The 12,041-nt window shown below is 35.1% G+C and overlaps 1 protein-coding gene across 1 annotated transcript; it reads right to left on the bottom strand.

The window, feature by feature from the left end:
* Positions 1–2,140: 2,140 nt before the first annotated feature.
* On the bottom strand, positions 2,141–7,750 carry gas8 (growth arrest-specific 8). The gene is made up of 11 exons (XM_034040589.2): positions 7,595–7,750; positions 7,006–7,104; positions 6,425–6,622; positions 6,130–6,336; positions 5,935–5,989; positions 5,083–5,288; positions 4,721–4,888; positions 4,409–4,495; positions 4,023–4,232; positions 2,666–2,731; positions 2,141–2,581 (listed from the first exon to the last, which is right to left on the bottom strand). The coding sequence occupies exons 1-11, from the start codon at positions 7,595–7,597 to the stop codon at positions 2,432–2,434; spliced, it is 1,449 nt and encodes a 482-aa protein (XP_033896480.1). The 5' UTR covers positions 7,598–7,750; the 3' UTR covers positions 2,141–2,431.
* Between the last annotated feature and the right edge of the window lie 4,291 nt (positions 7,751–12,041).

Below are 12,041 nucleotides of genomic sequence, written 5' to 3'. Positions count from 1 at the left end.
AAGGCCCCTGAATTTATACTACTATTTATATTACTGGAAAGTTCTAGAAGTTACTCCAAGTTTACTCAGCACTGAATCTATCTGGAATGTTCTGGAAAATAGGTAAATTTCAAAATATCACTGTCCTGGTCACAAAAGCAAAGTTTGTGGGGAATAATAGCCATTTTCTATACTTTTGAGGCATAAGCAATTAGGAAATAACACTTACTACACAGGAACAAAAAAAAAAAAAAAATTGTTACACGGTGTAATTAAACCAATGCTACTGTTTATAGGGTTATTGATCTAATTGATATTTTCAAATTTTTTTTTTAATTGTTATAATGTCCACTTTTGAAATGGACAGCGTTTGGCTAATTCCTTGACAAAGTGAAAGAAATACAGTACATATGTAATATTACACACCTTGGTTTTTATTTATGAATTTCAAGCAGCCTCAGAAAATTCATATTGCAGCAGTCCATGGTGGGAGCTGGTGTTCCCAGCACAGAAACAATTGCAACTAGGGAAAGTCAACTGATGCACAGTGAAAGACTGGGGTGCAAACTTGGTACCGCTGTTTGCAGGAGGCCTCAGATGGGGTGTAAAAGCCCTTATAGAGTTAGAAGAAAAAAAAAAGACTAAACAAAATGGGCATTACAACAGTCTGTATCTGTGCATATGAACAGTTTAAATATGTTAGAAATTGAGTTGAGCTCTATATATCTCCACAATTTGATACTTCCAATGATCTATGCTAAATAATTTTGTTGTCAATTTTTCATGCTACTACCTGTACTGGGTTAACATATACCTAGAGATAAGTAAGTTTCATATATTTATCCATAGCTCTTTTTTTTTCTTCTCCTAACTCTCATGTAAAGTGTGTGAATTGATCCTTGGCGGTCTCTTATTTTATCAAATTTAAACGTATTGGACCCAAAGATTACATTCGTTCTTATAATCATACCAATGTGTGCTTGTAAATTATTATGCTCGTAGATCTATTTATACTGTAGCCAGTGGGTATTTTTTCAGGCTTTTGAAGAAATGTTTTAACAATCTGCAATTGCATGTAGTCACAAAACCGATATGTAAAGTCAGAAATGGTCCATAACAATGTAATGAATATTAAATATTGAATACTGCAAAAATGATTCACTTTTTAATTACTATTATTCTTAATATCATAACACTTTTTTTTCGTAATTATTTTATGGCAGTTTATCTTATAAAGCACTGAAGCTCAACTGCTTAAGAGTTTAAAAAACAGCTGTACATTCAATTTATACGTTAAAATTATTTGAGAAAATGTGTGATTCAGATACAAAGGTGAATCAGAAACAATTTGAAAGAGCCCACCACCTAGGGTATGTTTACTGCACCTTTTGGGACCCTGTGGGGAACATTATTTTTCCAGAATTGTGATGTCATTATACAAAAACTACATTAAACTAGATTATGGAAATATACATTTAAAGCATTGAATACTTGGAAGGTAAGGGGGTTAGGGCCATTTTGGCTTGTACCATATCAAAACTGCACCAGTTTCCATGGACAATTTCAATAGTATTCTTTCTGAGACTCAAATATGTACTTCCTAATCATCTGTAATCTAATTGTGAATCTTGTGTTTAGAAACGCTTATCGCACCTCAAAAAAAAGGAAAATCCGTATTAAAAAAAAAAAAAATTTAAACGGTATACAAATAAGGGACAGCTGCATCAGTGCATCACCATGATTGTCATGTATTTTATACTTCTTAATTTCAGGACTTCACTGAATAAACATCTTATTATGTTAAATACATTTATTTAAAAACATGTATTCATGATAATATAGTCTCGCATTGGTTTGGAGAGAGAAAAAAGTGTTCCAAGTAGAATGCTTGAATTGCTACTGTATACGGTTATCATTCGAAAATGTATAAGAACATAAGAACATAAGAAAGTTTACAAACGAGAGGAGGCCATTCGGCCCATCTTGCTCGTTTGGTTGTTAGTAGCTTATTGGTCCCAGAATCTCATCAAGCAGCTTCTTGAAGGGTCCCAGGGTGTCAGCTTCAACAACATGTTTAATTCATAGTATGATTCTTATGAAGACATCTTTAATTACCATAAAATGATGGTACTCTATTTTGTCTTTAATGAAAAATACATAATTTACCTGTCTATATTATTTTATTAAATCACTTTTTTGTTTGCCTGTTTGCATATGAAACCATTTAGTATTAAGAATGACAAACTTTCTGGACACAAGTATAGTACAACATGATACTCCAAAACAACGAGAATATTATTTTGAATTTATAATCAACATGTTTCCCTTAAAATAGACAAAACAAACAGTTTTCATCTTCACATTTTTAAAAGAATATATGCAGACATCATAGAAGGGAGGTTTAGTGTGTCTTTTTTTATGGAAAGCAGGTATCATTATTTGAGTGGCTCTTTTATGTTGGTGCAGAAACCAGTCCTGCAGGTCCCTGACCAAGTGTCTGTCCAGCTACTGTACTCTCCAAAGGTTTAAATCCCAGCTCATCTACTGGAATTCCAAAAGCACGAAGCTTAGTCTCATACGTCCGCAGCAAATCGTTATGAGCCTGAAAATGCAAAAAGTACATGTTTTACCAACCAGCTGTGAAATAGAGCTTGCAAAAATGCAAAAAACAACACAGTAATCCTACCTTACAAACCCGGGCTAACTCATACTGCAAGTCTTTGATAGCACTGTTCTTAGAGTCCAAAATATCCTAGAAACAAAAACATTTTAAGAGTTAAAAAATGTAAAAAGTCAGCTGCGAGCCTTGGATAAAGGAATCTGCCAAATAAATAAATAATAATAATGTGGGAAAAATATAAAATAAGTTGACAAGAAAAGCATAAAAGGTAATTCTACATATCTATTAGTTCATAATAAAGGAAATAAAACTAAAATCTAACCAGCATACATCGTTTTCTTTTTTTAATTGTCCAGTAAATTATATACACAAATCATACACTAATAATACTTTAATTAAAATGTTTGTATATATTTCACAACCAAAAATTACATGGTTCATCTAATACAAATTCATTTATTTTACTTCTATACATTTTCATATATATTGGATCATTAAAATATGGACCTCTGTGGTTATGGGATCAAGATCTCTAATAGTATATAAAGTCTATTCAATGTCGGGATCATGACTGCTTGTATGGGTATGGTGAAAGTGGTGATTATTTGGCCGCTGGTCCCACCTGTTAAGGGGAGAAGAAGCCACCGATGCCAGGTCAGCAGGGTGGACCGTGGTGAAGCCACGTCCCTCCCCCCTCATCAAGGGGACTGCCTGCATTAAGGGGGAGGTTGGGGAGGTAGATGGTAGGATTACAACTGGGATTGCGACGGCAACGCCCAGGTGAGTTTACCTGAGATTTATATAACATACGAGGACGTGATCTGATGAGAGCGCAATTATTCAAGAATCCTAATGAGAGCGCAATTATTCAATAATCTCTCCCCTGAATTTCAGCCGAAGCTTCTAATTTGACTCAATTGCTAGTGTTAACAAATCGCAATAAGTAAAGTCATTAGGTTCAAAATGTACACTTTGTGACACCCAAGTTAGTCCTGCAAAAAAGTGCAGTATTAAATAAGAAACCTGGGATTTAATATTGATAATGTGACAACACTTTCAGTGCTTGTCAATTAGTCCATTATACTTTACCCGTACACCATCTGTTTGGTCATACTTTATAACACAAAATCACAAAGTTTTCACTACACATAGCCCCATGGGTTTTCGTATTTCACTATATTATAACTAAATATGAACCCTCTAATTTGTGTGCATTCAGGAAGATGACTCGTTGGAAACAGCTCATTAAAAATAGTTGCTGCTTCAAGGAATTCCAAAACGGTTATAGAGATTATGTATTTATTGTACTGCAGCTGATGTTTACATCGGTGATGTTTACATCAGCTATTAGTATTGGTGTACTAGTAATGGAAAAAAAAAAACATTAATGAAGTCACAATTGAATGGCATCCAAATACTGTACCTCAAGTTTGCGTGTTACAACAGTCAGAGCTGTGGGGTCGAGGTTGGAGGCAGAAAGCACCTCGTTCAACTGAACTTCTTTCTTCTCCAGTGTATCTGTAAGAGCATGCAGCTTCCGCTCCAACAGGAGGTTTTTAAATCCACTCTTCTGCTGTACCTCATGAATAGCTTTAATGAACTTCTGGTACAACTCGTCCCGCTCATCTTGCACCTAATACAAGGAGAAAGAGGACAACTCAAAAGGGATACTACCAGCATAAAAAAATATATTTATGAAGAGCTGCAATACCATACTTGGCAAGAGATCCATTTTTGCAATGTGGTGAACGAAAGGAAAGGAAAATAAAACTGACAATGTTACAAAACTAATGAGAAACACCTTCTTACCTTACTGAATCTCTGTTCTAATACTTCATGCTCCCATTTCAGGTCTTTCATTTCTTTATCTGCCACCTTTAATCGAGCTTTGGCACCCTGATAAAAAAAGTACATAAAAACAATGTAATAAAATCTAAGACAACATTTATTTTCAATGTTCTGTATATCCACTCCAGTGAGGGAATGGTTTTATGTTCTCATTTGCTGATGATGAAGCTAAGACCACAGTTAAGTGTACAGCAAAGCCAATATATTAGTGCGTCCATATTTCATCATCCCACAATATAATTTTGGTTTGTCTGGATGATCAGAGATGCCTACCGCCAGGGAGACTTTATCCTTCTGGTAATTGGCCAGCTGCTTCTGTAGCTCAGTCACCTCCTCCCGTGCCTTCTGAAGAGGTTCAGTGAGGCGCTTGTTCTGGAGCTGGACCTCCGCCATCTCCTTTTCTAACCGCTCCTCTTTCCTCTTCATCTCCTCTACTTGCTCCTAAAAGTTTACACAGACGAAAAAGGATGAAGTTGCTCCACCTCTTACTTTAATGGCAGGTCTGAAAATAATAAATCCACACCACTGAAATCATTAGGTCAAGTTTATCAGAGACTCCATGTTTTCATTCCATGGGGACTCAGAATATAGAAGGTAGCATCCCACTGTTGTGAATCGTTGTGTTATCATCTTACCTTCAGAGAGTTAATAAGAGCCAGGTTATTGAGTGTGATGTCATTATAGTAGTTTTTGATATCACTGAACGCCTTTTCGTGGTTCTTCATCAGTGTGTTGATCTGGCCATTCTTTCGCTCTTCGATTTCATGGATTTCAGTTTTGCGCTTCAGATCCAGCTCATCTCGTAGCACTCGCATCTTCTTCTCATACTTAGCTTCGATTTCTGGTTGGGTAAGAAAGATACCAAATAAGATTTAGAAAAGCATGAAAACAAGTTAGCAAAAAGATGCAATACAATGTTCTTAAATGTGATGTGAAAATTACATCACATTGTTTGCCCAGTACATTTCAATCTTCTAATTAGAAATCTAAAATGATTTTTTTTGTTTTGTTTTTATATTTTAATCAAAGTATTTTTGTGTTACAGGTCTTTAGAAGCCATTCTGACTACCAAAGCATATGCAGGCTCATATATCATTTAATTAAATTAAACGGTAATGTAATCAAATAACACCTCTTGAAAGATGATTGTCAGTTTACATTTAAACATAAATTAATGTCAAAGTTAATTTGAAAGTTTTTGCATAATATGAATATCCAAGGCATTAAGCAGATCAAAATGGCAGGTGGCATTAGCTATCCAAACATCATCTTTATGAAATGTAATAAAAAGGCTATGCACGTTATACATTAAAAAAATATATATATATTGTATAAGAACAAAATGAGAGGTCTAAAATATTTAACAAAATAACTAAAAAGGATATAGCCAACTGTTGCACCTAAATAAGCTTTTTTTTTTTATGAAACCTATAGGCCTGTATCAGCCGCTAGCTCAAACAAGCTCACTTCACACTAATAACGCTGACCTCGTACTTGTCTTTCAAAATCATTCCGCAGTTTAGTTACTTCTTCATCATGTTTCTGTTGAGATAAAAAAAAAGGAATATGCAAATATGGTTACAAATATACAAATGGAAGGCGGTAATAAACTTCATTTTCAATATGAAAATAATAAACATACATTTTTGTAATTCTAAAATGTCTTAAATGAGTTGACATACCAGTTTGAGGTTTTTCACCAGATTCTCGTTGGAAAGCTCCTGCTCTTTTAAATCCACTTTCAGGGTGCGCACACCCTTACGTAAATCATCTTCCTGCATGCCCTGATCTTTCTGTGCAAGCTTCGTAGCAACAACACCTTGAGCCTTGAGCTCTGTAATGTTGTTCTGGTGTTCGTACAGCAAGTGTTTCACCTTCTGCTTGTAAACCTGTAAAATAAAATGTGGCAGAGAAGGTCACCAAAAAACAAAACCAGATTTTTTTTTTGAAAGGCAGATAACTGCAGTGAGATTTTACCTTGATTTCTACTTGATGCCTCTCCTCAGAATCCTCCATTTCTCTGTCTTTGTTCCTCATCTCTGATTTCTTCTCCTCTAACTGCCTCTTGGTGATTTCCCAGAAGGTGTGGATTTTATCCCTCTCCAGCTGGAAATAATTCCGTTCCTCCCGTTCCCGGTCCAGTTCCTCACGTAGACGGACAATGTGCTCCTCCAGCTACATTGAAATATTTAAGACAAGTATGCTTTCAAACCATGTGACCTACAGCATCTTAGCATTTCACTCTGCTGCATACTGTTAATACAATCTGAACAGCTGCAGTAATGTAAAAACAAGCAAAGAATCAAAAGTAACATAACACAAATAAACCAAATAAATAAGATCCTCAACACAAAAAACTGGAGGACCAGTTATAAGTGGTAACACACTGTTGAAGAATCACTAACTTACAAACAATACTTCTTAAGGTCATACAACCATTTAATAATAATAATAATAATAATAATAATAATAATAATAATAATAATAATAATAATTGCTTTGGTGATATATTTTACTAGGTAGTAATTTCTTAAATCTTATCATTGTATTAATATTACCTGCTCCTTAGACATTTCCACTGTAGAAAGTCCATCTACAACTGTTGGTGTTTTCTTTCCTTTACCAGACTTCTTCCCCCCTTTCTTCTTTTTTGGTGGCTAAAAAAATAATGTCGATATGAGTATATATTCTGCACTCCATTGTGCATCAATGAAGTTGTTAAGTTTTTGTTTCCCTTGCATTTAAATAGGACTGTTCTGAAATTCCTTTTGTACAGTTACAGTAAGAACAGTGCTTATCAAACAATAATCTTTTACAAAGAGAAAAGAAAATGACTGTTGTAATAACGTAACTTAAAATAACTTTTAAACTACATGTATAAATGGAGGGTCTGAAAACGCAAGTAAAGTAGACCAATTTGTAAAATGCATAAACTCCAAAAAAAAAGAAAATTGTTATTTTGACTTGAAACTCTCAATGATAAAGACTGGAATAATGGAAGATTTGCCTTTAGTTTGTGACGAATGCATTTTTTTTAAAAACAATACTGCAAAGTGAAGTAAAGAAAGACTTATTCCTACTTATGGACGTACAGTAGGATACTGCAAATACAAGCAACTCGCATAAACAACGTAACAAAAAACGTACCATTTTCGAGGGATTTTTACGCGTGGAAAGACAAGGAAATTAAAAATAAAATAAAAATAATAACGAACTGATCATTTCACAAGAAACCTAACACTCAGCAGTGATCCACACAGAAACAGACCCGCGTCTCCAGGCAACAACACCAAACAAACATCGCGAGAGAGCATTTTCATGAAAATATAAAATCTCGCGGGATTACGACAAAGATCGCCGAGATGCGCAATAACACAGACAGCACTATTTTAAAACATCGTGTTTGGATTTTTATCATTTTTGTTTTACACACTGAAGTTTAATCCCCTAGTTTATCCTGCAATGTCCCACAATCGCATTCAGTTTTTACAGTTGTTTTTGGAAGACTCCCTGTATACCAACCATATGTAAATTTATGGAAACTATAGTATGATCCAAAATGGAAAATTATCTGTATGGTAACAGTATCCTGGGAGACAGTCAGCATGGTTTTAGGAAAGGGAGATCGTGTCTAACTAATCTGCTTGATTTTTTTGAGGATGCAGCACGGACAATGGCTAATTGCAAAGCATGCAACATGGTTTATTTAGATTTCCAGAAAGCTTTTGACAAAGTCCCGCATAAATGATTGATTCTCAAACTGAACACAGTAGGGATTCAATGAAATGCATGCATATGGGTTAGGGAGTGGTTAACATGTAGAAAACAGAAAGTATTGATAGAAGTGAAACCTCGATGGAGTGAGGTTACCAGTGGAGTACCATATGGATCAGTATTAGGTCCTCTGCTCTTCCAAATCAAATGACTTAGGATCTGGTACAGTAAGCAAACACCGTTGCAGCAGCTAGACAGCTTTCAGAACTGGGCAGACACGTGGCAAATGACATTTAATACAGAAAAGAGTAAGGTACTGCACGCAGGCAATACAAATGTCCATTATAAATACCATATGGGAGATATTGAAATTGAAGAAAGAATCTCTGAAAAAGATCTAGGTAATGTTCACTCAGAAATGTCTTCATCTAGTCAATGTGGGGAAGCTATAAAAAAGGCCAACAAAATGCTTGGATATATAATGAAAAGTGTTGAATTTAAATCAAGGGAAGTAATGTTAAAACTTTACAATGCATTAGTAAGACCTCATCTAGAATATTGTGTTCAGTTCTGGTCACCTCGCTACAAAAAGGATATTGCTGCTGTAGAAAGAGTGCAAAGAAGAGCAACCAGAATTTTCCTGGTTTAAAAGGCATGTTATATGAAGACAGGCTAAATAATTGAATCTATTCAGTCTTGAACAAAGAAGACTACGCAGTGATCTGATTCAAGCACAGACACTCATAACTTGAAATGTGCCTTTGTTTCTTTCGTCTAGCAATGTCACTCAATCAACTAAAAATAAATAAATAAATACATCAACCATAAAGAATAGAGGATTTTGATACTGGCACCATCTCTAGCATATTGAAAACATGGATTATATTCAACTATTTATGAAAACTACATAAAATAATCAAGAGAACATATATTGCATGACAACCCAATCAAGCTATCCCAGTTAGAGGAAATTAATCTGCAGCACTAGACGGAATGTAATTAGACAAAATATGGCTTTGGTGATTTCAGTGACTTCCTGGTCTTGTATTGCTGGAGGCAGTCACTAGGGGGTGACAGAGTTCCTCAGCTCCTCCCCACCAACCTTTAGCACTTTCCAAGTCCTTGTTGTCAACCTTAAACTGCACAGCTGAAAATAATAATTGTATAATATACTGCAGCGACCATAGATATTGCAAGGGAACAAATGTAATGGAAGGGTTTAATATTAAAGACATTCAGGGTAACGTATATGGGTAACAGCAGCCACTAACCACAGTGTAATACAGTAAAGAGGATCTCAGCACAGAAAGGACTGGTACTAAATGTGGTGCTTTGTAGTAGGAGGGGAAGGAAAAAAACAGCTGTTCTCCAAGACACTCATAAAACACACAGAACAGCCCATGGGCAATGTTGTATAAGTGCTAAGAATTAAATCACATCAAATCTACAAAGGACTGCATTGCCAAAACTGCTTCACGTATAGTTTTACATCATAAATGTAGCAAAGCCTTAACCTGTGTGGCATTGATTATATTAAAATATTTTCAATGTTGTGGCATTCTATTAATGATGATATAGCCAATCATTTTGATTACATTTCTTATAGATTTTGGTGCTGGGAAAATCTTATTTGATTAGGTATCAGGAATTATTTCTAGTAACTTCACTTGAATCTCTTTTTTTACTGAAATTAGCATGTGCTGTTTCATGATAATCTTACATGATTTAAATACTAAATGTTGTTAAATCCAATAACACAGTAAGAGCCATACTCAGCCTTTACCAAGAGAACAATATCCCCGGCCATGACTGTAAATTGTAAAACAACTGTAATACCTCCTTGTCTTCCTCAGCCAGGACACAGCTGTGACTTTAATAACAGCAACCTTGTTTATAATGGACTGTGATATTAGACAGCCTTTGCCCCAGCCCCACAGGGAAGTGATGAAGCTGTGAAGCCTTCTGTTGTCCTCTTCACAACTGTGATTCCTATTACAATGATATTTTATATTATGTTAAAAACTTTTTTTAAATGTGTTGTTCGTGATCTCAGGGCAAGTTATAAGTTAAATAAGTTTTGTTGTTTCAAAGGACAGAAACCATATCACAAAATCTCACCACAATTCAGGTCAATGCGGTCTACTAGCAGTCTCTATTTGAGAACTGCCCTGGACTGTCAGGGCTGTGTGGGGATTCAAAGCTCTCATAAATCTAAACCACGATGCTTGATAGTCAGTGCCTCAAAATATATGAGAGCCAGAACACAGAACACCCTCAAAAATGAAGTGAAAAAATTACCAAAATAGTTCCATTAAAACATATTTAAAAATCAAATTGCAGGTTAATTCTGTTGTTGTTGAAATTAGAGTAGCTTTTACTTTCATTGATTTATTAAGCATTTGCAGAGTTTCACCAATCAGGTGCTTTTGAAGACTACTACCTTTCCTGGAAAAAAAACACACCCTCACAGAAAAACTATTATTGGGATGCCATTAAAATACCAGTGTAGTAAACTGGTGAAACCTGTAGTAGAACCAAGACTATTTAGACTAAATATTGCACAGTATATATTATCACACCAGTGTTGATATGGGACTAATGTACTTCAATGATGGCACTACATATACTTATATAGTATTTATGGGTTCACATACCATTTTAAACGATAAGCTATGGTCCTCTTAGAACCTATTAGTAGCAACAACACTACAATTCTGCAGAGTGGTGTCTGGCACTCATAAAGTCATTGACAACAAATTCTAAGCTGCCAACACATTCACTTTCTACATAAAATGTTAAAAATACACTTCCAGACTTGACACAACTAACACCACTCTCAACATAATCAGTTAGCCATGGAATACTTGTATTATGAAAATATTACAAAGTGTGATAGCAATGCCTCAGTACCATTGTAGCTGCCCTCATGCTATCATCTGCCCTTTAGAACAGTGCCACTGTTGCATTATCATTGCAGTGCCACTGTATTGAAATGAAACATCATGTTTAAGGGCAGACAACATGTGTACAGTCCATAATACATGTGATAAAGGAATCGGAGTGCTGATCACAAATAAAAGGAGGTTGTGACGACTCTAGCTGTGAGGCCTCAGGATTCTAAATTCTAAAGAAGTGCCACATGTGTTTGCTTCCCCTCCTCTACCTAACTGTAACTAAAAATCACACAGAAAGCAGAGTTGGTGAGCCCTAATCTCATGCTCTGTTTAACTCTCATGAAAATGTTATGAAGCCGAGAGAAAAATACAGTAGAACAGAGAGAACTCGGATCTGAGAGTTAGCAGAATCCATGTAAATGCTTTCTACATGTATTTAAATGAGACTCAATGATTCAATGTGAAAGCATCACTGAACTTACAACAAAAGGTGTAACAACATAGGTAAGGGATGAATAAATGTATCATCGCTAAGGCGTTAGATTCCTTCCTTTATGCTTCAGGTGAGCTTTTGAATGGTGCAGGGGTCGCATTCTGGGCTTCCATTGTGTAATAGGAGCATGCGTTTATGCTTTTTTTAATTTAATTTTAATTTTATTTTGTTAAAAAGCTGTAAGTTTAATTTGCTTTTTAATTTTAATTCCTTTTCAAGCAAAAACACGTTTGTAATTTATATAATTATGTATGTTATATGTGTTAAATGAACATGTTTTTTTGTGATTTTGAATGCAATGGCGTATGATTGAATTGTGCTATAAAATAGGTAAATAACATTGGTTATATATAGTAGGACTGTATTTCTGGTGTACATTTTGTTTTTCAGATTTCATTTTCACCTTGATGCAGGTGAACTCAACTTACAGTACTATTGTACTTGGTTTCCTCACTGGTTGACTTTCTGTATATTTTACAGGTAATAGAATCCA

The sequence above is a fragment of the Acipenser ruthenus genome, chromosome 19, assembly GCF_902713425.1.
Source record: "Acipenser ruthenus chromosome 19, fAciRut3.2 maternal haplotype, whole genome shotgun sequence".
NCBI lineage: Eukaryota > Metazoa > Chordata > Actinopteri > Acipenseriformes > Acipenseridae > Acipenser > Acipenser ruthenus.
The sequence above is the reverse complement of the archived record's forward strand: the minus strand, read 5'-3'. Positions and strand labels throughout refer to the sequence as shown.